General features: G+C 40.5%; 1 protein-coding gene across 1 annotated transcript in view; it reads right to left on the reverse strand.

The window, feature by feature from the left end:
• LOC107126110 (neurobeachin-like) overlaps positions 1–23,466 on the reverse strand; it is a 600,691-nt gene that overhangs the window by 132,646 nt on the left and 444,579 nt on the right. The window contains 4 exon segments of the mRNA XM_015429619.1: positions 3,334–3,446; positions 7,464–7,579; positions 12,709–12,811; positions 13,313–13,430. Of these exon segments, the coding sequence (XP_015285105.1) occupies positions 3,334–3,446; positions 7,464–7,579; positions 12,709–12,811; positions 13,313–13,430 (450 nt within the window).

The raw sequence follows: 23,466 nt of genomic DNA on the forward strand, positions 1-23,466 counted from the left end.
AGCGCCAGGAGGTGGTCTTGCCTAGAGTACAAAAAACCCTGGAGCCGGCCCTGGTTGTAGGAATTCTAACGGAGTCCTTTTTTCCTGTACCGAAGGACCTCTCTCTAGACCACACTGGTGGTTCTGCCCTCAGGTGCTACGATCACCAGGCTGCTTGATGAGCTCACTCTGGAGCAGGCCACATAGAACTGTCCATTTAAGAGGCAGTTGTCATTTAAGAAGCAGGGGTCATGTTTCTCAGAAATCTCTTCATGGGGGGGGGAGCTGACATCATGGTCGGAATGCACTCCCCTTATTTTGGGTTTCTTGGTTCAGGGGTTTGGCCTGGGCATTGAATTTGGGGGGAGGGCATACCCCCCTCTTTTTTTTTTCTTTTCAAAAATCCTTCTCATTTATGTTACATTTTAGAACTGGAACATAACTACATATTCAAAACACCATCCGAGCAATCAGATATTAAGCAAGTTCATATGAACCACTTTTCTAGAACCCACCTTGTGAGAAGTTAAATAACCCAACAAAGGAAACTAGTTACTTTAAGAGAGCTAGTTTGGTGTAGTGGTTAAGTGTGCGGACTCTAATCTGGGAGAACCGGGTTTGATGCCCCACTCCTCCACTTGCACCTGCTGATGTGACCTTGGGTCAGTCACAAGCTCTGGCACAGGCACAGCTGTTCCTGAAAGAGCAGTTTGTGTCAGAGTTCTCTCAGCCCCACCTACCTCACAGGGTGTCTGTTGTGGGGAGGGGAAGGGAAAGGAGTTTGTAAGCCGCTCTGAGACTCCAAGTGAAGGGTGGGGTATAAATCCAATCTCTTCTTCTTTTCTACAAATTTGGAATATATTTACATTGTGGGTATGAATGTGGCTAAACTGAGCCAGCAGCACCGATGGATTAAAGTATCCTGGTCCTGCTCCTACACCTGTCTGGTGTTGGGGGGGATTACGTTTAAAGGTATCGCGGAGGCTGGGCCAGCAGCAGGGCTAAGGTAATCCTGCTGAGCAAACCTCCCCGACGGTTGTAAGCATCCCACCTCCTCTCCTACACCTGTCCAGTATAGGAGGGGGAGGGGAGAGGAGTATTACAAGCCACTGTGGAGGCAGGGCTGGCAGGATCACTAGGGCGATACTGATGAGGCGGGCTCCCTCGTGGCTTTAAGCACCCTGCAACCGCTGCTGCACCTGACAGACAACCGCCTGTTAGGTGTAGGAGGGTGGGGGGAGTGTGTTGGAAGCCATCACAGAGGCTGGGCCAGCAGCATCGCTAAGGTGATCCTGGCTGGGGCGGTGTCCCTGATGGATTATAGTTCCCTGGCCCTGCCTCTACACCTGACAGACACCGGCCTGTCTGGTGTTTGGGGGGGGGGATTGTATTTAAAGGCATCGCAGAGGCTGGGCCAGCAGCAGGGCTAAGGCAATCCTGCTGAGCAAGCCTCCCTGGCAGCTGTAAGCATCCCACCTCCTCTCCTACACCTGAAAGGTAGCTGCCTGTCCAGTGTAGGAGGGGAAGGGGGAGGAGTATTAGAAGCAGCTGTGGAGGTGGGGCCGGCAGGATCAGTAAAGTGTTACTGCTGGGGTGGGCTCCCTCTGGGCTTTAAGCACCCTGCAACCGCTGCTGCACATGACAGACAACCGCCTGTTAGGTGTAGGAGGTGGGGGGAGTGTGTTGGAAGCCATCACAGAGGCTGGGCCAGCAGCATTACTGCACCTCACAGGTGGTTGTTGGCCATTCCTGATTTCCTCAATTGTCATGAGCTCTCTGCAGTCTCCGGTGACTGTTGTATTTTTTTACCTTAGAACTCTGAGCTCTGCAGCTGACCAATCAGTGGGGGGTGCAAGGAGGCAGCAGCCTGGCAGCCGCATAGGAATCAATAGGGGGAGCACATTTTACCCCTTTTGACCCCCTTAGGGGATCGAATTTCTAAAAATTCCTTCTTAGTGAGCACCTACATCATGGTAGGACCACTCTCCCTGAATTTGGTGTTTCTAGGTCCAGCGGTTTGGCCTCCCGGTCACATGGGAGGCTTTGATCCGCGAGAGGGACGGATCGGGGGCGCATCAAGTGGGCGTGATCACACTGCAACATCTGGGAAGCGGCGCGCACCTGTCCTCGATCCGTCTCTTCCGGCCGAAGATGAGGATCAAAAAAACACCCTACGAAACACTACTATTTACCAGAAAATCCGCAGCAGGGGCGGCCGTGGGATCACCGGCGCGCCCATCCCCGGCAGCATGCAAGGCCCCCTGCCAAACTGTGCAGGCGCACACATGCACAGCGGGCTCACCTCGCTCACCGATCTGTGGCTTCCCCCCGGCACCTGATCATGCCGGGGAGCAACTGCGCAGCGGCTCGTGGGATCTGTCTGATCCCTCCGCCGCGTTTCTCTTTTGATGCGGCTCAAAAAAGCAGCACTTCAGCCGCACCTTTTCCCCCAGTGTGACTGGGGCCATAGATGGCCTTAACCACTGGCTCAAACCATCACTCTTACATACTGTGGAGGATCCCCAAGCACACATAGAAGAGTTATCTTCATGGAACTGAATAGGAAACCTCTATAGCTGTGGAATTATGCTACAAATATATACTAAATCCATACAGATACAAGTGCTTAAATACATTAAATAAATACAGTTACCTGGTAACAAGTTCCAATAGAAATAATGGGGTGGATCACAAGACCATTTTCACCTGGTAGAAGGCAGAGGGGATTGATTTTCCTGATTAATTCTACACTGCAGCCCCTCATTCTCCCCCCTCCCAACTATTTCTAAGGGTCCAGTGTCCCCTAGCAGTAACATTTCAGGGAGTTGAGGGGGTGAAACATGATGGGAGATGGCAGAAAGTTCCATTCTGCTGGGGAAAATGCCTTACCATGGCAGAACGCAACCTTTGGATTCAACCCAAAGTGACTTATGTCCATAAGCCTATTTGGGATTGTAGCATGAAGGTGTATATTGGAAATGTACTAAATGAAGAGGCAGAATTGAATTTCATTTTTTTCTGTACTTCACAGGAAGCACTTTCTTAAATCCCTTAAGTTTCGCTGGTCATTCTGAAAAGGCCAGAAATCCCATCTGAATAATTATCAGCAGGCATCTTAAATTGGACTCATTAAGCTCCTACACAAAACAGATGCCTTAGGCTCTGCCAGACTGAATCATGCCATACATATGATGGCACTATGATCTTACAGTAGTTTCTATATGCCTCTAAATAATAGAGATCCTGGCATAAGTGTTTACCTTAACAAGAAGTGGTTTTTTTGTTTTTTTTAAATGATAAGCTTTCAAAAAGCCCTACTTTACATTTAAAAGAAAATAAATTGCTGGAACATACCTTTGAGAGATCTCTGAAGTTTCCTGGTAAGGTTAGATCCAGTTCCTCTGATTCATAATTTGTTAACACCCACGGGAACACGGGATATTGGTTCAGATCATTATATGTCCGTCCTGAGAAAGATACATTGTAGAAGATACAGAAAGGTAGTTTTACAACTGATAAATAATGGCAGACACATATCTAATGATATTCCTTACCTTAAAGTAGTGGCATCACGTGTGTTGAATTTCATTTGTTGTTTCAAAATATCACAGATTAAAGGTATAATGAGCCCTCCAATAGTACATATTCCATTTGTATTCACAAGTTAGCATTCGGAAACATTACTCACAAGAAAGAGAACAATTTTCAGGGATTGAAAAACTTAATAAATAATATTATAAAACTAACAGGCTTGTGAACCAACTTCAAGACAATTAATTTAGTCCAACCTTCCTTGGTGCTTGACCACTGCTTCTGTTTTCTCAGGGCAATCCTAAGTAGAATTATACCATTGTGAGTTCATTCACTTCAGTGGACTGCACTATTAGATAAAGGTAAAGGTAAAGGTTCCCTTGCTCAAAAGCCAGTCTTTTAGATATTAGATAGGCAGTAGTAAAAACAGAATGTTTATAAAGCCCCTGGTGGACCACCACACATAGCTGTTGAGTGTGTCTGGCTTGGTGGATCATACATTATGCAGGCCTGCCTTACCCCATATTCCCTACCATTACCAACATTACCTCAGACACTTATAGATAATGTTATCACCATTTAAATACTCTTGATTCCCTTGAAGTTCAGGTATGCAAGTTGCTTCAGCCTTCAGTGCTCTCTGCCATTAGAAGGAACACTTCAAAAGAATAGGTGCAGGACCAGCATGAGCAATGAAATCTGCACAGCTTACTTCTCACATTCCCAAGTACGTGTTAGGATAAAAGGAACCTGCTTTCCCCCATGGAAAGGTAAAGGTAAAGGTTCCCTTGCTCGAAAGCCAGTCGAGTCCGACTCTAGGGTTGCGGTGCTCATCTCCGTTTCAAAGCCGAAGAGCCAGCGCTGTCCGAAGATGTTTCCATGGTCATGTGGCCGGCATGACTAAACACCAAGGCGTACAGAACGCTGTTACCTTCCCACTGAAGTGGTACCTATTTATCTACTAGCAATGTCTTGCTTTTGAACTGCTAGGTTGGCAGGAGCTGGAACTAGAGACGGGAGCTCACTCCGTCATGCGGCACGCTCAGGTCTCGAACTGCTGAACTACCGACTTCCACAGCCTGCAGTTCAGCGTCTTAACCACTTAAGCCACTGCAGCTCTAGACATGTTGAAAACCAATGGTTAAGGCCCAAAGAAAGAAAACAGCCTTTTGCTACACAGTTCCTGGCTGCTCAACCACAACAATCTTATTCCACAGCTGAATGATGGGCCGCAAAAACGTATGCAATTATTGGCAGTATGTTGCACCTTTACTGAAGAGGTAATTTTTTTTTCTTGTAACTAGGCTTATAAAGATTAATGTTAAAGGCTGAATATTAAATATTGCAAGCCTCTGACACTAATCTACTTGAACAATAAAAAAACTGAGGCACGGAAAAATGAAGTCTCAGAAATACTGAATACATTTCTTCATTAAAAATAACTTTTTAATTAAACCATCCAATTTAATGTTTTTATGTGGCACTTTCGTTTTGAAGGTAAAGTGATGTAGAGACAGCTGACAAAGAAATTATAACTGCAATTCCTTGGTGAAAATGTTAATGACAGCAAAATATTGTTTAATTAGATGATTGCAGCATCTGGATTAACACTCTTTAAAAGCGATGTTCCTGTGCTTGTCTGCTTCTTCACACTTTACAGACATTTTGTCATCTCTAGGTCATTAGGAAAGAATTTTTAATGGTTTTTCTAGAAGCAAGCAGTTCGAGTTACATCTAATTAGATGACAATAATAAGCCCAACACATGCAGTAGCTAAATATATACATAATTAACCAGTGAGGGCTTGTACATCACAGAGCAAAAAAGTGGAAAATGCTAAACAGGAGGCAGAGAAAAGGAGGGGGAAGAAGTGGGGCTGAATTCATTACCTGAATATGTCAGTTTTCCACTAACATGTTCAGAACACTCCCAATCCTAAATAAAAAGGGAAAATTTCCCATCCTTTACATGTTAAGATTTTTCACCTCCCTATGGAAGCAAATATTACTTCTTAAAAAACTAATTTCGGCTTTGACAGATCAAATGTTTTAGTTAACAAATATTTTCCCATCCTCTATAGGGTTTTATTTTTGGCTGTGCTTCCTCCTTGACCATTTTATATTTTGACACACTAGATATTTTACTTTTTAAATTAACATATTTTCATGGATCCTGGTATGTAACATGATTAATTTGCTAAGTAAAAAATAAACTAAATGTAAGTGTGGCAATGCAACACAGCTGTGAAACCTAGTCTCACCCTCTTAGCTTTTTTCTGATTTGAGGAAGTCTGAGAGTATACCGCTTGTTGTTCTTGCCAGGATAGTTTCTGTTCCTATATGTTATATTATCCTTCACTGACTAGCAACAGAAGCAACAGTTAGCTCTTCTTCCTCTTAACTATAAATCAGGGAATCCTGGAGAATGGAGCATGGCAGTCCAGTCAGGAAGTGCTACATCTACAAAATGAGGACACAAACCAGGCCAAAGAGAGTATAAAACTTAGCCTGACTGATAAGTAGCAGGGTGCCATGTTTACATTTGGTGGGGGGGGGGAGCCACACTGAGCCGTAAACATGATGAAATATGTTCAGTGACAAGAGGGGCAGACGAGAGGTGAAGACCTTAGAAGCAGAATGAAGTGGTGAGAAAGCAACTGGGTATGCTTGTCAAGGCAAGAATTCTCAGAATAGGGAAGACAATTCTGATTCTAAAAAATAAAATACAGCTGCAGCACCCTTGTGTGTACCTTTGCTCAAAAGTAAGTACCACTGTGTTTAATGTAACTGCCTCCTGAGTAAGTACGTTTAGGATTGAAGTTATGAGACTTTTAACCATACTTCCATTTAATGAATCCCTCACTGTTTAATTAATAGTAAACGAACTTTTGTATTACTTCGATTTACATCCTGATCGTGTCCACATTTACATGGAAGTAAGTCACACTGGAATAAAATCTTCCTCCCAAGTAAAGGTGCCTCATGTGGCTGCATCATAATCTATTATAATAAATCCCTCAGTATAGACAACAAAGTCTTAAGGACTCAGTATACGTAGTCCACATGGTATTTCCTGGCCCATTCCTTACACCTGACTAACAGATCATCTATTTATTAAATTTGGCATTAAAAAAACCCAAGCATGTTTGCACTGGCTTTACAGCTTCAGTTTTCTCCTTCAGCTCCCAACTAACAGTCAATAGACATTCAGTTGAACTGCCTTCTATTTTAAAAAAATCACCTAAATATGCTATCCTAAGAACACTTCCCTCACATTCCTGGGAGTAAGAACCACTGAAAAGACCCGAGTAGAATTTCACAGTGTGCTACTGTTAACATGCCATGATGTTGGTATACTAACACCTGCAAAATTTGAACTCTTGTATACTTAAGCCTGCCCATATAAAAGAGATTACAATATCATTCATTAGTGACCAATAACATTCTTTCTAATTAGTGCACAGAGTGGTTTTGAATTTAAGGTCAAATCTCTTATATTCCAGTTTAGAGGACTAAAGGAAGAAAAGACACAGCGATTTAATCATAACGCCACCAAGGTGACATCTGTACCAGGCAGAATACTACTGTTATTTTGCTGTCTACTTGCTGTTGCTAAGAATGACGAAGTAGCGAAATTACATTTTCCCATTATTATTTCCAGACACACACTGGCAATGGTTTGTTGACTCTAATAAAGCTTCAGACAAAGCTGTCAGCAGAGGAAATGGCAGAAGGAGAGCAAAGAACAGCCACCACCACAATAAATAGATCTGAAGCCTAGGTGATAGGTTGTACTCCCCCCCCCCCCGTAACATTTAAAGTGAGTTTTTCAGAATCTATCATAGAGCTGCAGCTGAATTCCAGAGGGATAAGTGTATTCTATCAAGTCACGGTACTCAAAGATTTTGACAAATATAAACATATTATGAAGGATTAAAAAGACAGAAGCCTTACCTGCTATAGTATTGAGAAACATCAAGTATTCAAAGTTTGAAATCTCCCGTCGCTGCCAACGCTGAGTCATGTTGGAAGATTTATAAAGTTGACGGGGAGTGGCCAAAGAAATCCGCCTAGGAATTTAAGTTTGAAGACATTTATTCTACGCATTTGTTTCTGTGCTGATGCTAAAAGAGCAAGTTTAGTAGCATGATCAACCACAAAATTACTCAAACGCTTGCATTATTGTTGAAAATCACTATTTTTTTAAAAAAGTTAAATCACTATCATTATTAGAAAATGGATATTGGAAATAACTTGGGAATAAAATTATTTTATATACAATATAAGTATATATTCACAGTAATGCTAGCAACTCTTCCTATAATTTATAGTTAATGTATTGAGTAAGCAGTCCAACACAGAGTAATGATGGATTAAACCCTGTTTATTTCCATAGGGTTTGCATGTACATATGTGCGATATGCAGTGGACTGTGGCTTGAAAATATAATCGAAGAAATTTAGAGTAAGTTTAGTGGATAGGTCTTTTGTGAATGTAACTGCTGAATATACTTTCATGAGCCAGGGCTGGCCTGATGCAGCACATACATATGTAATGGTCCCAGTCAGGGGTCATTTCCTGCAGGAGCGCACAGGAACGGAGCTCCGGCAGTATACAGCCCAGGGGGTGGGCACATGCAACAAGCCCCGCCCCTTGCTCCCAGCAGCCCTCAGTCAGAGCAAGAAGCAGCCAGGTAAACTGCAGAGCCCCCCCCCCGGCCTGCCTTCCCTGGCCCATGCCGAGGATCAGGGCCCGGGGAAGGCCTCCGGAGCCCCCCACTGCCTTTCCCAGCTCGCCTGCCTTGGCGGATGGCCCGGAAGAGGCCTATACAGCCTCTCCACCCGCCTTTCCCGGCTCACCGGCCTCGGCAGATGGCCCGGGAAAGGCCTACAGAGCCCCCCCGCCTTTCTCCCTCCTCTGTGAGATCTACATCCCCCCCCCCATAGCTAGCAATCCAAAACAGTCCAGTGGAGCCTGAGCAGTGGGTGTTGCCTTCTGACACACTTCCGGTGATGTCAGGGGGTGTGGCATATGCAAATAAGTTATGCTAATAAGGTATGCTAATGAGCTCCTGCACCTCTTTTTCTACAAAATGACCCCTGATGTATATCCTTTTTTGAATAGTCTGCTTTCCTCATTAACTGTTTGATGGAGCCAATAGCCCTCTCTACCATCCCATTCAAGCTAGGATATCCAGGACTGCTTAAACATTGTTCAAATGGGCGAATCCTGGGCGAATGGTCTAAACTCTTTACTTGCAAAAGGCATGTTGTCACTTACTACCTTCCTTGAGATTCCATGATGTGCAAATGTATTCTTAAGTCTCAGAATCACTGTGCCGGCAGTTTTATCTGGCAGTGTCACTACCTCTGAGTAGTTTGAATAGTAATCCACTACAATAAGGAATGGAAAGGACTGATAGTCAAAAATGTCTACACCTACTTTTCCCCATGGAAAATCTGGGATTTCTTGGGGTATAAGTGGCTCCTTTTGATTTTTCACCACAAATCTAGCACACACAGAACAACTCCTAACCATCCTTTCAATGTCAGCACACATACCTGGCCAATACATTAGACCCTTTGCCTGAGCCTTTGTTCTCTGAATGCCAAAGAGTAAATATACAGAATTTCCTATGATGGATTGTATGGGCATATTGACTTCATATAACAGATATATTACACTTTAAATGAAGTCTTCTTCATGAATATGTTGCGGGAAATATAGCACACAGTTGTTTTGCTAGTTTTGTTTCACTCTTTACTGTGTGCTGCACCATAGTGTCAGAATACCAAGGTGCCCAAAGGTTCAAAAAGTTTGGGATCCCTGCATTCAATTGATGTACAAAGCTGAAACTTCAAAAGGACGCAGAAAACCATTATTAGTGGTTAATCACATATTTTATTTAAATATATTTAGACACTGTTACCCATCCTGAGCCTGAGGGGTAGGAAAAAGCTAGCCTTTGGGAGGAATCTGTTGTCATCCATCACAAGTCTTTGATATGATAAACTTAAAATATAAACAAAGAAAAGCACACTACCAAAACATATATGTGATTCATCACATTTATATGTTGACTAGCTAGCTGTTGCTCCCTTTAGAACAGCAAGGAACTAGGGCAACCTACTTATTTTTAGGCATCACTTGGCTTCTTTAAGGGATGTTATTTTCTGTATGCTAACCTATGATTTGATGGAACACGTAGCAAAACAAATCTCTTCAGAAAGCTTCCTACTGATAAGATAGCTGAAGAGATTCAAAGAGTGTGAATTACTGAAGCAGTGTCAAATAAATTTATGCACAGTAAATTGGTTTCGTGGCCGTGTGTTTCTGATAATGTAGGAAGGACTTAATGCTATGGTGTACTTCTAATCTGTCCAGCTTTAATCAAGCCAAAGTTTTCTCTGGATACACAACTACAAAGGTATATATGAAATAATATCTTTATTTTTTTAAAAATGGCAACATCTTCGCAGACCAAGAAATTAATCCTCCAAGTACGGATGTGTCACTACAACCAGAATTTCAGTGGGATGTGGTGGACTTTGTTTTATGAATCTAGTGATTTAACAAAACATTTTAGCTAACTAAACTGCTTTTCCTTAATATTTATTTTTATGACATTTTCCACATAATAATTGAAAACTGAAAAATGTATACTGACAGTTTCTAGGCATCCCACAATGTAGTTACTAGCAATAACAAAGTGTTACCCATTACTTAAAACCTACATGGATGTGTTCATGTTGTCTCTATAATCTTGGAGTTTTTTTGTTTTTTGTTTTTGTTTGTATTTTTGCATTTGTGTGTGTGCGCCTGTGCCTGGAAATCATGGCGACCTCTGGTGACTCCTACTGGGGCATGTAGGATGTTCAGAGAGGTGGCTTGATAGCCTGCCTCTGCCTCCTGGCCCTGGTATTCTTTGTAGGTCTTCCATCCAAATACTTGCCAGGTTTGGCCCTGCATAGCTTCCGAGATCTCATGAGATCAACCTTGTCTGGGCTATCCAGGTCAGGGCTCTACAATCTTATTTTTAATGGCGCTATTCAAATGTAGTAGAGCATGTTGCCACCAGGCCTAGTTTTGTTCACTATTCTCTTTGTCCATTCATCTTGCTGACCAAGAACAGTTCTCCTCTGTCAGTTACATGAGACTCAGAAAACCAGTTTTGGTCTTTCTGTAACAAAAGACAGAGAACCAACTGAGAAGGGGTGGGATAGAGAGCAATCCAGTATAATTTCAACGTACTCACTGCAAACACTGGCAACACTGAGAGCAACAACTCTCTCTCTTTGCCTAGCCCCAGACCACTAACCAGGACCTCTCACTAATGAATCAAGGCACATTTAGTTACAAGAGATCCTGTTCCATTAACAGTCCAGCTGACCAAGAGCATGCACATTCTTTTCTAAAATGTTATTCATTTACAGTGACTCAATATACCAGCTAGAATTTCCTCCCCAAACCCAAGTTTGATGAGCTGTCTCCACCATACTTCTTCCACAATACCAGACTTCTCTTTTCCTTATTTGGAAATGCTCTTAGGGCATGGGAACGCCTTCCTTCTCACATTCGGCCTATCAGAGTGCCTCTGTTAGTTCCCTTGCTCCAAGACAGGGATGGACTGGTAAATAAAAATGTCTTTAAAGAAAGCCTAGTTGAATGCCCATTGTGACCCTTTTTTGTGCACTGTCAAGTTGTAGCCAACTTATGGCCACCCCATAGAGTTTTCAAGGCAACAGACATTTAGAGCTGGTTTGCTATTTCCTGCCTCTGCATTACAACTCTAGACTTCTTTAGTGGTCTCCCACACAGTACTAACCAGGGCTGACCCTGCTTAGCTTCCGAGAGCTGACAATATCAAGCTAGCCTGGGCTATTTAGGTCAGGGCACCTGACACCACTTCTGAGACTACAAGCCAGCCACTACGGAGCCACTCAGCTAGCAGGGTCAGCATGGGACGCTGGGTCACCCAGTGCCTCTTCCCACAAACTGGCAGCAGTGCAGGAATAGGCAATTGGTGAGCTGACACTGATCCTCACTGCACTTGAAGTTGGTATGAGGTGCATTTTAAAAATATTTTCTGATTACTGTAAACGTGTATCTCTCTGTGTTATCATAAGTCAAATATACTGATTTTCTATAGATATAAACTGGTACAACCATTAACTTGGATTTTAGACGCCACCACACCACCATCTGGAGCAAATACGTTCATTTAATTAACCTGGCCTACAATTTAATTCATCTCCTTCTTGGAACTTGCACTATAAGAGATCTCCGTGTACATTTAGAGTAAATCTTGCAGTTATCCAGAGATTCTTTTTGTTCTTTGGTGGGCAGTACATTCCCTCAGCCCTTCAGGTATTTAAAGCAAAAATGATAGTTTTTGGAGCTCCAACTTGGAACCAAGTTTTCAGTCCTAAGGAAGAGGATATTCAGACAATTTCCATGCAGGTTTCGAGCACCCAGATGTGTAGTCTCATTGGTTTTTTGGTTGGACGCTAGGATGAAACAACTCTCCACAACAGCATAGGCATCAGCAATGAAATTTAGGCTAACCCTTGTTCTTGCAGGCTCTGTCTCGACTTTGTTGCTGTGGCTTTGTTCAGATACTTATAGTAGTGTTAGGAGCCAAAGTATAGGCAGAAAGACTATTGAAATAGGTTTCTTCCTGGCTGACCTAGCAGCCCTGCATCTAAATAAAGCCTGCTCTCTGATTTTACCATATTGAAGGAAACTTGTATTCCATATTCTCAAGCTGTCCTAGTATGACATTGGGTCCAAATGGAAAACTGGATTTCAATCACATAGATATGTGTTTAAAGTACATGGATCTTCCTAACTATACAGAGTAACAAATAGAACTGTGTATAAAGCAGGAGACATATGATAGATGTTGCAGATAACGAGGCTATCACACATGACAAACTCTTGTGAATTCATTTGGAAAGAAACTAACTTTAAGGATTTTAAACCTGTTTGGATTACCTCCAGTAACCATTACTGGCCTTCCTCCCTCGTTCTGGTATTGTTTGTTTATATGCTTTCATTGAATTATTTTATAATCATAAATGTTCTGATGTTTTTATGTATGCTGCCTTGGGGACCCTGATCTGATGGAAAGATGGCATTAAAATGTTTTCAATAAATAAATAAATAATAAGCAAAGAGAAAATAAATGACTTTATATTACCTTGCTTGTGGCAAGCCATAGCTGGTTCCCACTCCAACACGAGGTAAACTGTATACAACTTTTTTGACTGTTGCTTGGTCAGGAAAATTAAACATTACAGAGGCTATAATAAAAAAACCAATTAGAGTTAGAAAACTATTAAAATACTGGAGAAGTGTTTTTGTACAGTTAAAATGTTCCTTTAAAAACACAATAAAAATACTACATTTTCTAATAAAACAAGTCAGCCATACTTTTCTTAATCTTTTTTGTTTATTAATTTCACCCAACGTTTACCAAAAGTGTAAGTAATAATAACAGTATTTTTCATCCCACTACTGTAGCAGTAACTCTATAGACCTTCTTCCTTCCTCTCTCTCTTTTCCTTGGCTGTGTATTGCGTAGGCATTGTCGCACAATTATTCAGAATATAAAGTCATAGACTGCCTCCTGTACTGCTATTTTCCCATCAATCATCTCTTTATGACCCCAGCCCATAAGTTTCTCCTGACTAGAAATAAAAAGTGAAAAACTGAAAACTTCCCAAATTTTAACACTTTGAGAAGAACATGCCTTAAAAATTGTATACACAAATACGTTACTCAAAATATATAACAAAACTTACTTCTATTTGCCATGAACACTTCCAAAGCTGTATTCTGAAGAAGGTAACGTCTTGAGAAAACAGCTCGGATTTCACTAAACATCCATTTTCCATGAAGGCCTTCTGTATAAGCAAGAACCTACAAAAGAAAAAAAAATGTATTGATCGCTGATTATCTGTTATTAATAAAATAAAAGTCAATTTAACATTTAGAACCTGTTTATGTGTTATTTTTCCTTATGCTAGGCAGTCACATCCTAAGAGCTGATCCCTTCTGCCAGCCATATATCTTACTGGCAGCGGGATGTACTAAGTAGAATTTCAATAGAAAAAGGAGAAGAAAATATTTTTAACAAAGGGAAATAACAGGCAAGTGATACCGCAGGACATCAGAAAGAAAACAAAACATGCCCCAAGTTATTTACTTTTGAAACAACCAGAAATTTTACTCAGGATTTAGACCTGCTTTATTACCTATTATTACTATTGCTATTATTACATTTTTATCTCACTCATCCTTCAAGGAACTCAGTATAGCATGTGTGGGATTACCTCTCCACAATGTTTTCTGTACACCAACACTACAATATAGGATAGACTGAGAGAAAGTGGATTTGAGCCCAGGTTGTCACAGTTTTAGTCCAACACTGTAACCATTGTACCATACTGACTCCCATGTATCATAATTTGACACATATAACCCTTCCATTTTCCCCAAAAATCTAGCTTTTGCATGCACACATAAGTTTATATCCAGAATAAAATTTTTGTTGATCTTAAAGGCGCTACTGGACTCAAACTTTGTACTGTAGCAAGAAAAGTACAAAATGTATAACTCAAATAAATTCAGAAAGCATGTAAAGAACAACTGACTGAATCATGTTAAAATTTCTCAATTCTCCATTTTGACTCCCCTGAATCTCAGTGCCAGGGGTCCCCTCTGGGTTGGCTTCTGCTGATGAGCACGCCACTGAGAACTGGCTGGGCTTCTTCAAGTCATCTGACTCCCAAATAGACTTGGTGAAGGCTATGCTGTGCTGCAACCTGGCAAAAAACTTACCCAGCTTCAAGGCTTGCTGGTACAGTGCACCTTTGGTGGGGCATGCAGTCCCCTGGGGTAAGTGCAAGGGCGGTGGCACTGACTCCAGACAATAACGTATCATTAATAAACTGAATTTCATTTTGCTAAAGTATGTTAAGTTTTGGACATGCCCAAAACACATTTAATCAAATCTTCATGTCCCCAGTCACGTCTCCAGCATGCATACATTTCTATAAATAATTGATAGTTTATGAGGACTGGAGTAAGATACCATTGCAAATATATTTCAAATTCACTGAGATTACTTTCATGATGACATTTCCCCAGATCCATTTCCATTTGTGAATACTCAAACCAACATGTAAAACTCTTCCCTATTTTTTGCATAGCATAAAGGAGAAATATTTAAACTTAATAAACATTAGTAAACCTTACCTATTGTTCTGCTAGAAATATGATTGTCACTGGTTACAGATTTGAAAGTGGGCTTTTGGTCATAAACTGTTATGGTTTCTCAATAAAGTAATAATGCCTAATGTGGGGGGGGGGGCTGAGAAAAGTTTTTTTTTAATTCTATTTATCATAGTGATTTAACAGTAAAGACCAGGAAGCAGTAGACTGTAATCTTTCACATTTATCTTCAAGTAAGGACACATAGAATGTTAAATATATGGCATCTTGAGAACTGTATTTTTCATTAGGGTTGTCCACTCACTGGAGTAAAAAAAAAAAAGTCTGGTCTAAGGGATAAGTCTATCCCCTCCCACAACTTTTAAAGCTGTAAATAGACATCACTGGCATTGTCTATTCACAGCTTAAATCCTACCCCTGATCTCTAGAAGGTCCCACCCAAGACCTAACACAAGTACTAACATTTGATTATAAGACTTGGCAATTCTAATTTTGATGTTCATGTATAGGTTAACTCAGGGAATATCAGGCATTTGTTGCAGTCTGCCTTTTGGCTTCCTTGTAGATAGCATGAGCTAATATCTCCAGGATTACATTGTGGCTGCTCCAAAAAAGAAAGGGGGGGAGCATGAAAGCTAGGCATACACTTCTACACTACTGCTACTGTAGGGATGTAGACAAACAGCAGTCACTTAAGCTAATAATCTTGATTTGCTAAGAATCACAAAATCATAGTACAAAACTTGGACATAAAGGTTTGGAGTCTGAGGGACTACAATGACATTTGAGTCTAAGCATTTCCATGAACACAACCATAGATGTTATCTTGAGATGCTTCATACAACGTAGCCACTTTTGCTTCATGTTGAACAACCATTGTACCAATCCACCAGTCTTCTTGTAATAAAGAATTTGCAAGATATATTCCAAAATGAATTATTTTTACTGTTGTTTGATCTACAGAGTGCACTTTACTGACTCATTGTCTAGTCACGGATCCTGGAAGGCCTTTGTCTATTAGATTAAGGAGCTTTCTAGCATCAGATGTCTTCTCCTATATATGTAATTGCACAGTGATGAAGTCATTTCACAAGATTATTTGATAGCCTTTTAGTGTCCTTTGATATATGATAACTTAATACTACATACCCATATGAAAAACTTGAGAAAACTGAAAACAATAACCCTTGTGCTTATATTGGTTTCTACATAAGGTATTTTTCTTAATGCTAAGAATTTCATATCCAGTTAGAAGAAACCAGACAAGCATCAATGCATTTAAAACTAAGGAAGCGGATCTAGAAGTGTATGATACTATGGATGCTATGGCAGCAAAATACCCTTAGATGTTCACTTGGAAATACCTGGTTGTCATAAACTAGCACCAACACTCATAGGGTTATGGTAGATATGGAATTTAAATAATGTGCAATACAGTCTATATAAGTAAACTGTTGCAGATGTAGATTTAAGTGAAAAATACACATATAAAGTTTAAACAGTTAAGAAATGAGGAAAGAAACTGAGTGTGTACTTGCACAATAAAAGGACATATTATTCATATATTTGAAATATATGTATGAAATGCCTAAATGTATATATGCAGGGAAGCTGACATGAAAGCTCTACTCTACTTATTGCTACAGTAGGGATGTAGACATACAATGACTCAATGAGCTAAAAATATTGATTTGCTGAGAACCACAAGAACAGAGTACACATCCTCTCTTCCCCATAGGGTTGCCAGCCTGCAGGTGATGCCTGGAAATCTTCCAAATTACAACTCATCTCCAAATGACAGAGATCAGCTCCCCTAGAGAAAAAGTCTACTTTGCAGGGTGGACTCTATGGCATTATACCCTTCTGAGGTCCTTCCACTCCCCAAACCCTGCCCTTCCCTAGCTCCACCCCAAATCACCAAGAAATTCCCATCCTGATTTTAAAAAAAATCCAGCTACATGTCTAGAGCCCTCAGTTAATTAACTCCAGCATCATGTGCAGTTATTCCTGCCCTTAATCCTGTCTTGTGGTACATTGTACTCTAGAGTACATTGACCAAATGATGGAGTGATTGGTAGAACTGAAATACATTCCAGAAAAGAAGATGAGATTGGATGTATACCCACCCTTCACTACCGGAAAGAGTTTCAGAGCGGCTTACAATCCCTTTCCCCTCCCCTCCCCTCCCCTGTGAGGGAGGTGGGGCTGAGAGAGCTCTCTTGAGAACTGCACTTGAGAGAACAGCTCTGAAAGAACTTATGACTGACGCAAGGTCACATCAGCAACTGCATGTGGAAGAGTGGGGAATCAAACCCAGTTCTCCCAGATTAGAGTCCATGCTCCTAACCGCTACACCAAACTGGCTCTCGTAGTCAAGTAAAGTGTATCCTTGGGAAGGGAAAATGCTGGTTAATATTAATCATGTTAATGCTGGTTAATATTAATCAGTACCAAGATTTCCCTTAATGTCACATAAATCAGGAGTTCAGAATTCAACCAGATATCATCTGACATTTTAGTTCCTTGGAATGTTATGTGTCAGTGTAGAAAGCATACCAGTATCCTCTAAACTGGGCCTATATGCCCCCCTCCTGCCCAACACTCACTTTCCCCCTGCTCACTATTGCTTGTATGCCAGGACACTTTAGGGAAAAACAAAATAAAAAACCAAATCACTAAGGCTGATTTCGTACTAGAGCTGCCTCGATGTTGCGCCGCCGTTTGCCCCGATACTATTGGTCAATTTCACGCCTGAAGCCGCGGGGCTGCATTTGACCCGCGGCTTCGCCCGATTTCCTCCGCAGTCTCGTGATCCTCAAAAAACAGGATCATGAAACTGCAGGGGAAATCGGGCGAACCGCGAGTCAAAATGCAGCCCCGCAGCTTCGGGTGTGAAATTGACCAATAGTATCAGGGCAAATGGCGGCGCAACATCGAGGCAGCTCTAGTGTGAAATCAGCCTAAGAGTCTGATCTGGGGGGAGGGGGGGCATTGTTCCAGAGTCCCAAAATACCAATCAGACCCTGAGCCACTTTCAATCTCTTGATGTTTTTCCTTGATAAAGGAATTAAACTGTGTATTGTTCATCTGTCTTGAACAAGACAATATGGTTTCCTGCTGTATATTTAAGTATCCCTTCACACGTGATCTACCATGGATAAGCCTTTAGGGTTGCCAGTCCCCAGGTGGGGGCTGGAGATCTCCTGGAATTACAACTGATCTCCAGACTACATAAATTGCTTATTTATTTAATATTATTTATTTACTTAAAACAGTTATTCCACTTCTCCTAGAGAAAACAGCTGCTTTGGTAGGTGGACGACATGGCATTATGCTCTACCAAGATCCCTCCACTCCCTCAACCCTGTCCTCTCCAGGCTCTACCCTCAGATCTCCAAGTGTATCCAAACCCAGGGTTGGCAAACTTACCAGACTCCTATCTTGTGGTACACGGTGTTCCAGACTCCACTGACCAAGTGGTGGAGGGACTGGTGCAACTGAAAGTCATGCCTTATGGCAGATATGGTCTGGCATTTTGGTTCCTTTGAATATTATATGACAATGTAGAAATCATATCAGTAGCCCCTAAGCCAGGCTCCTAGGTCCCCTCCTGCCATATAGCCCATTTTCTATCTAGACTGCATTCTAAGCTACTGTCTTAAACGACGTTTAGAAATATTGGCACTGATCTGAAAGATGATAAATATTCAACAGCATTCCTTCTTACCAAGTATATCAAACCCACTTTATATGTATACAAGGGAAGCAGTTCCCGTACTACTGAGGCAACATGAGAAGAAGCCCTTAGAGTGAAAAAAATAACGTAGATACTTCTGTACACAAGAGAAACGTCTTGTAGTCAGATTCAAGGAATATATTGCATGTGAATACACTAATTTAAAATGAATGGCAAACACGCCCATAGTAAATTACAGTGGGTGAGGTGATGGGCGGGGGAAGATGATGACTGCCCTTTCAGTCCATCTACAGGCAAATCTTTCTGCAAACCTTGGAGAGGAATCAAAGTGGAAAACAGCACCCTAACATCTGCTGCAAGTCATCCATGGAGATGGCTCCTAGAGGCAGATGATGCTACCATAAACTTGCTCAGGCCATGGATATACAGCACTTTCATCTCTGTGATCTTTTTAAAAATTCCTATTTCTTCTGTACTGAAATGTGTTTCCTCTATGTTTGCATTTAAAATATCATCACTGATGGTTCCCCATGGGGGTGTTAGACCTCAATGACTGTTAGAGAAGACAAAACTGTCTCCCCACTTCCATTAGATCATGAAATCTGCAAATATCATGTGATAAATTACTAGCATTTTCCTTCCGCGCATTTAGGGATAGAAGTGATTAACAAATATGAATAAATAATACTACTTTAGTGCTATGTTTGAATTTGAATATTCTTCTATAGTTAAACAAACAGAAACAACAACAGAGAACTATCTTGTACATTACAGATACTAAAAATTATTCCACCTTTTGACTTTGGCTTCCATCTTGTGTTTTCCAAATATTGGGTATGCTATGAACATACTTGAGAGATTTCAGACCCAAGAACTCAACAGCTGTATTTGGGTTCCTTTGGGTTATATTTAATGCTGTATGTACAACCACGATTAATACTAGCAATAGAATAATCTGGCCAAAGGCAATGACATAAAAAAGGTTCTCTTATTAGAACTAAATTTCAATGTTTGTGTTCCATTAAATAGCTTGCATTCTCTTCTCTCCAGCTACTATTAGTCAATACCAATCTCAATGCTGATTGCTGTTCCCCTGTGGCTATTTTCTGTCTATACATTGTTGGAGAACATAATGGTATCATGTGTATATGGCTAAATACGAAGTTCGCAAATAAACTAGTATCTGCACACTCTGAGAGGGGGAAATTGCAAATCCAAATTAGAAAAAAAAATTGTAATAATTCATCTTTTAATATTTCAGGTTTGCTTTCACTGCAGTCTTAAGGAGAAAATCCAACACATGCCAGATGACAACTGAGAACTAATCCCTTTCCTGCAGTCTATTTCTTTTTTATGAACTGCAAAGCAAGGTCCAAGAGACAGCCTCTGATGCATCTGAAGTCCAGTACATGCCTTTCAAACCTAATCAAGAGGGTGCAAAAATGCATATAGAAAGATGAAAGTGCCTTTGCCTTTGTAACATATGGCAAAAAAGCAGGAAAAGACTGAAAGAGATGTTCCATAGGGGAAGGTTAAGTCTGATGCTAATGCTTATTTAAAATGGTGACAGTCTGGAGTAGTGAAGCCTTGCTGGGCTGCTTTAATTTCTCTCTGGAATAGCTCTCTCCCAACCTTCTGCAGCACATCAAAGTCTCTGGAGCTCAATTAAAATTGGATTATATTGAAATGCTCTATCTATGGGACTGTGTGCTCACTAACACTTTTCTTTCGGTAATACTCCAGATGACAGTTGCCCATCCCAATTTACACAGTTGTCATAGAGACCACAAACTAAAGCAGCAGTAACTAACAATACAAAGGAAAGGTAAGTGCTCAGATTTCTATGAATGAAGGGGTTGGCTTTCAGCTACATTGGATATACCACAAGCCGTTAAATGCAGCAAACATAAAAGGCTGTAATATGCCAAGCAGTTTGGCAGAAATAGGCAAAGTAAATGAGTCCAGTAAAGAATTTCATTTGTGTCTCGATAGCAACCCTGTAATTAGACAACCATTTTGTGAGCAGCCATTCTTCCACTATTTAAAATATCCAAAATTAATAGACTCTCTCTAAGGATCACAAGTGAAGGTTGTATATATAGATGATAGCTAGCAATGTGTAAATTGAAGAAGTCAATAATTAGTTTCTAATTACCAGTTTAACATGGTTAGAATGATGACTAGGTACAGTATTATAATAAAGGGATTATTCAGTTATTTTTCTTAAAAAATGGAAGAACTTGCTTCCATGTGAATATATAAAATGGGAATGCCTTTGTACAATTGCATGCAAACTGTATACAAAAAGAATTATACATTTTGTCAGCAACATACCCAATGAGAAAATACAGAGGTATTTATCATACATACTTATTTTTAATTGGCGTTTATACCCTGGCTCAGGTCAGGTAAGTAAATATCATTCAAAACTAGATGGGCATTATTATATATAATAATCATCATGCTATCCAGTGAAGAGCTAAAGCTAAAAATAAGGATATAATACATCTTAAGATGACATATTGAATAGTTGTGGCCAGTTTAAGAATAAAAGCAATTTATCAATCTGAAAATCTTGTATAGTTTTGTTATGCTGCCTCTAAGGTTGCCAAATGAAAAAGAAAACCCAATTCAGGCACTTCTGAAAAAGCAAAATACTGCTGTGAAGACAGCTTATGTTTCTGGCAGTGCCACAGAGATATACATTTGACAGTGTAGATTGCTAGTAATGATATCATGTTCCCATGTAAATGGCATGTTTTTGGCACCATAAAAACTCACCGCTTTTCTGGTAATTGGCTTACTGAGCATCTCAAGGTCTCCTGCCCCCTCCCCCCATTCTTGTGCTGATCACCATGGAAATGAACGATGATTGTTAGTTTACTATATATCTCTTTTTTTCTTTGAAGCCCTGGGTAAGCATGCTCTTCACTCTCTAGGGGAGACCATGTTAGGATTTTGAAGCAGCAACAAGGCAGAGAGCATAAAGTGCAGGCCAAAGGGGAAGGAAGCAAAAAAGTGTCAGAAAATCTAAAAAGTGCACAGATCAAAATTTGTCAAAACAAGGCCTGGGTTTAAACCAACAAGAAAGGCCCTACAGCTTGGGCCTTGACAAAGCATGGCTTTTTATTTATTTATTTATTTTAAGCCCAGCTGTAGAAAACACCATCTAATGAACCTGTCTGGGGCCGCTGTCCCCATCCTGTCAGGCATGTCAGGAAATGACAAGCACCGGGGACAGGCCGCCGCCAGTCATAGACAGGCCTGCCAGCTGGAGAGTTCAGCCCCAATCTAATCAAACCACCAGAAAATAACTTTTCATGCTTTCAGCCTGAAAAAATGGGCTCAAGGAAAAAAGGGGGGGGCCCTGAAACAATGCTATTTGGTTCAATTACATATGGTTCTCCAGACACAATTTTTTTTTTAAAAAAAGAACTTACCAGCTCACGTGTTTTATGCTAATTCATATTAACAGGGCCTTGAGCTATCTTCACTAACATAGCTGCAGCGGTTCACCAGCATAATAAACCATAAGTACACAACCTCTATTTCTTCTGTGCATAATGATTCCTGATTACTGAAATCCAATAAAAAGTCCAATGTTTTCTATTGCACATTTTAAAATAATATATCTCAAAGAATAACTTGTCATTGTTATGTTTTATTATGATGTCACACTTTGTTTTATGCGAAGTGTGGCTTTTTGAAAACACTGAACCTACAGATCCGTTAATTACACTGGAGACTTCCACTCTCCACCGCAGAGCAGGAAAACTTTCCTGGGCTAATGACTATTTACCTTTAGTAACAGAAGCAAAAGTTCTTCTCCTGCCATCCTCATGTCATTCGTAATGTCATTACTAAACTTCATATGAAACAAACAAAAATTACATTAAATACCCTGCAGTAAATAGCCATTTTTTAATTACGAGGAATAAGTTCTGCAAAAAGGTAATGTGAGATAGTACTATATTACTAAAAATTGTATCGCCTTACCTCAAATTGAAAAAAAGGTTGTCGTCCTAGGACAACATTCAGAATTCGTTATGGAAGTATGCTACACTAGACAAAGTTGCTGTAAAACATTGCAGATTCTTTCCATGCAATTAAGAAATTATATTTCAAAAATACTGAGTCTGAGCTATCAAACATTAAATATTTATGTATAAATACCTGCCTATCTTTTCCCTTCACTTTTCTTTCCTTTTGTGTCCTATCTTTTTTGGTGGTAAGCTTGTCTTATTTTACTGATGTAAGCCATTTTGGGAGACCATTGTTTGGAAAGTGGGATATAAATACACTGACCTAGCCTGGCCTCCTTGTACTTATGTATTATATTTAAGACTAGAAGATTTAACAGAATTCATCAGTGGATGCATACATTAACATTGCCCCATGCATTAAAACTGAAACAAGACAGGGGTCAATTCTAATAGCTTTGGGGAAAGTTAAATAAATGTTTTGCTTATTTGATGATGCAGTTTTGGTTCCATTATGTCATTTTAACAGGGAATAAAAAGGGAAATACCCAGAGTGGCCTTTCCACAAAGAGTGATAGCTTTTGTTTATTGAACTGTAAGTAAGCTGGTTCCATCAGTACCTCATACAGCTCTAAGCCCCAGGAAAAGGGATATACATGTGTGTGTGCGCGCACACACACGCACATATAAAATCATATCATATAAATCATAAGCCATCAAATACAAGTTCCCACAGGATCTTTCCATCATTCTTTTCATTGCACATAATTATCCCCTGAGACCTAGTAACTGAAAAAGTGGTGGCAGATATGCTTTATCAATTGGGATTCATAACTATTTGCTGTCAGCAGTGGAATTGGTTAAAGACTCTTGTCTATTTTAAAGATTCAGGAGAGAATGATGCTGTTCTGATTACAGCCCAATTCTGGTTTCCTTCTCTGTAACTTGCCATCTTCTTTCTGCTTCTGCTTTCATTGTACCTCTCCCTCTCTAATACACTTTGGTCATACCACTTCCAACGATTTTGCCGTCACCTATCCACAAT

This window comes from Gekko japonicus, unplaced genomic scaffold, assembly GCF_001447785.1.
Source record: "Gekko japonicus isolate JY-2015 unplaced genomic scaffold, Gekko_japonicus_V1.1 scaffold429, whole genome shotgun sequence".
NCBI lineage: Eukaryota > Metazoa > Chordata > Lepidosauria > Squamata > Gekkonidae > Gekko > Gekko japonicus.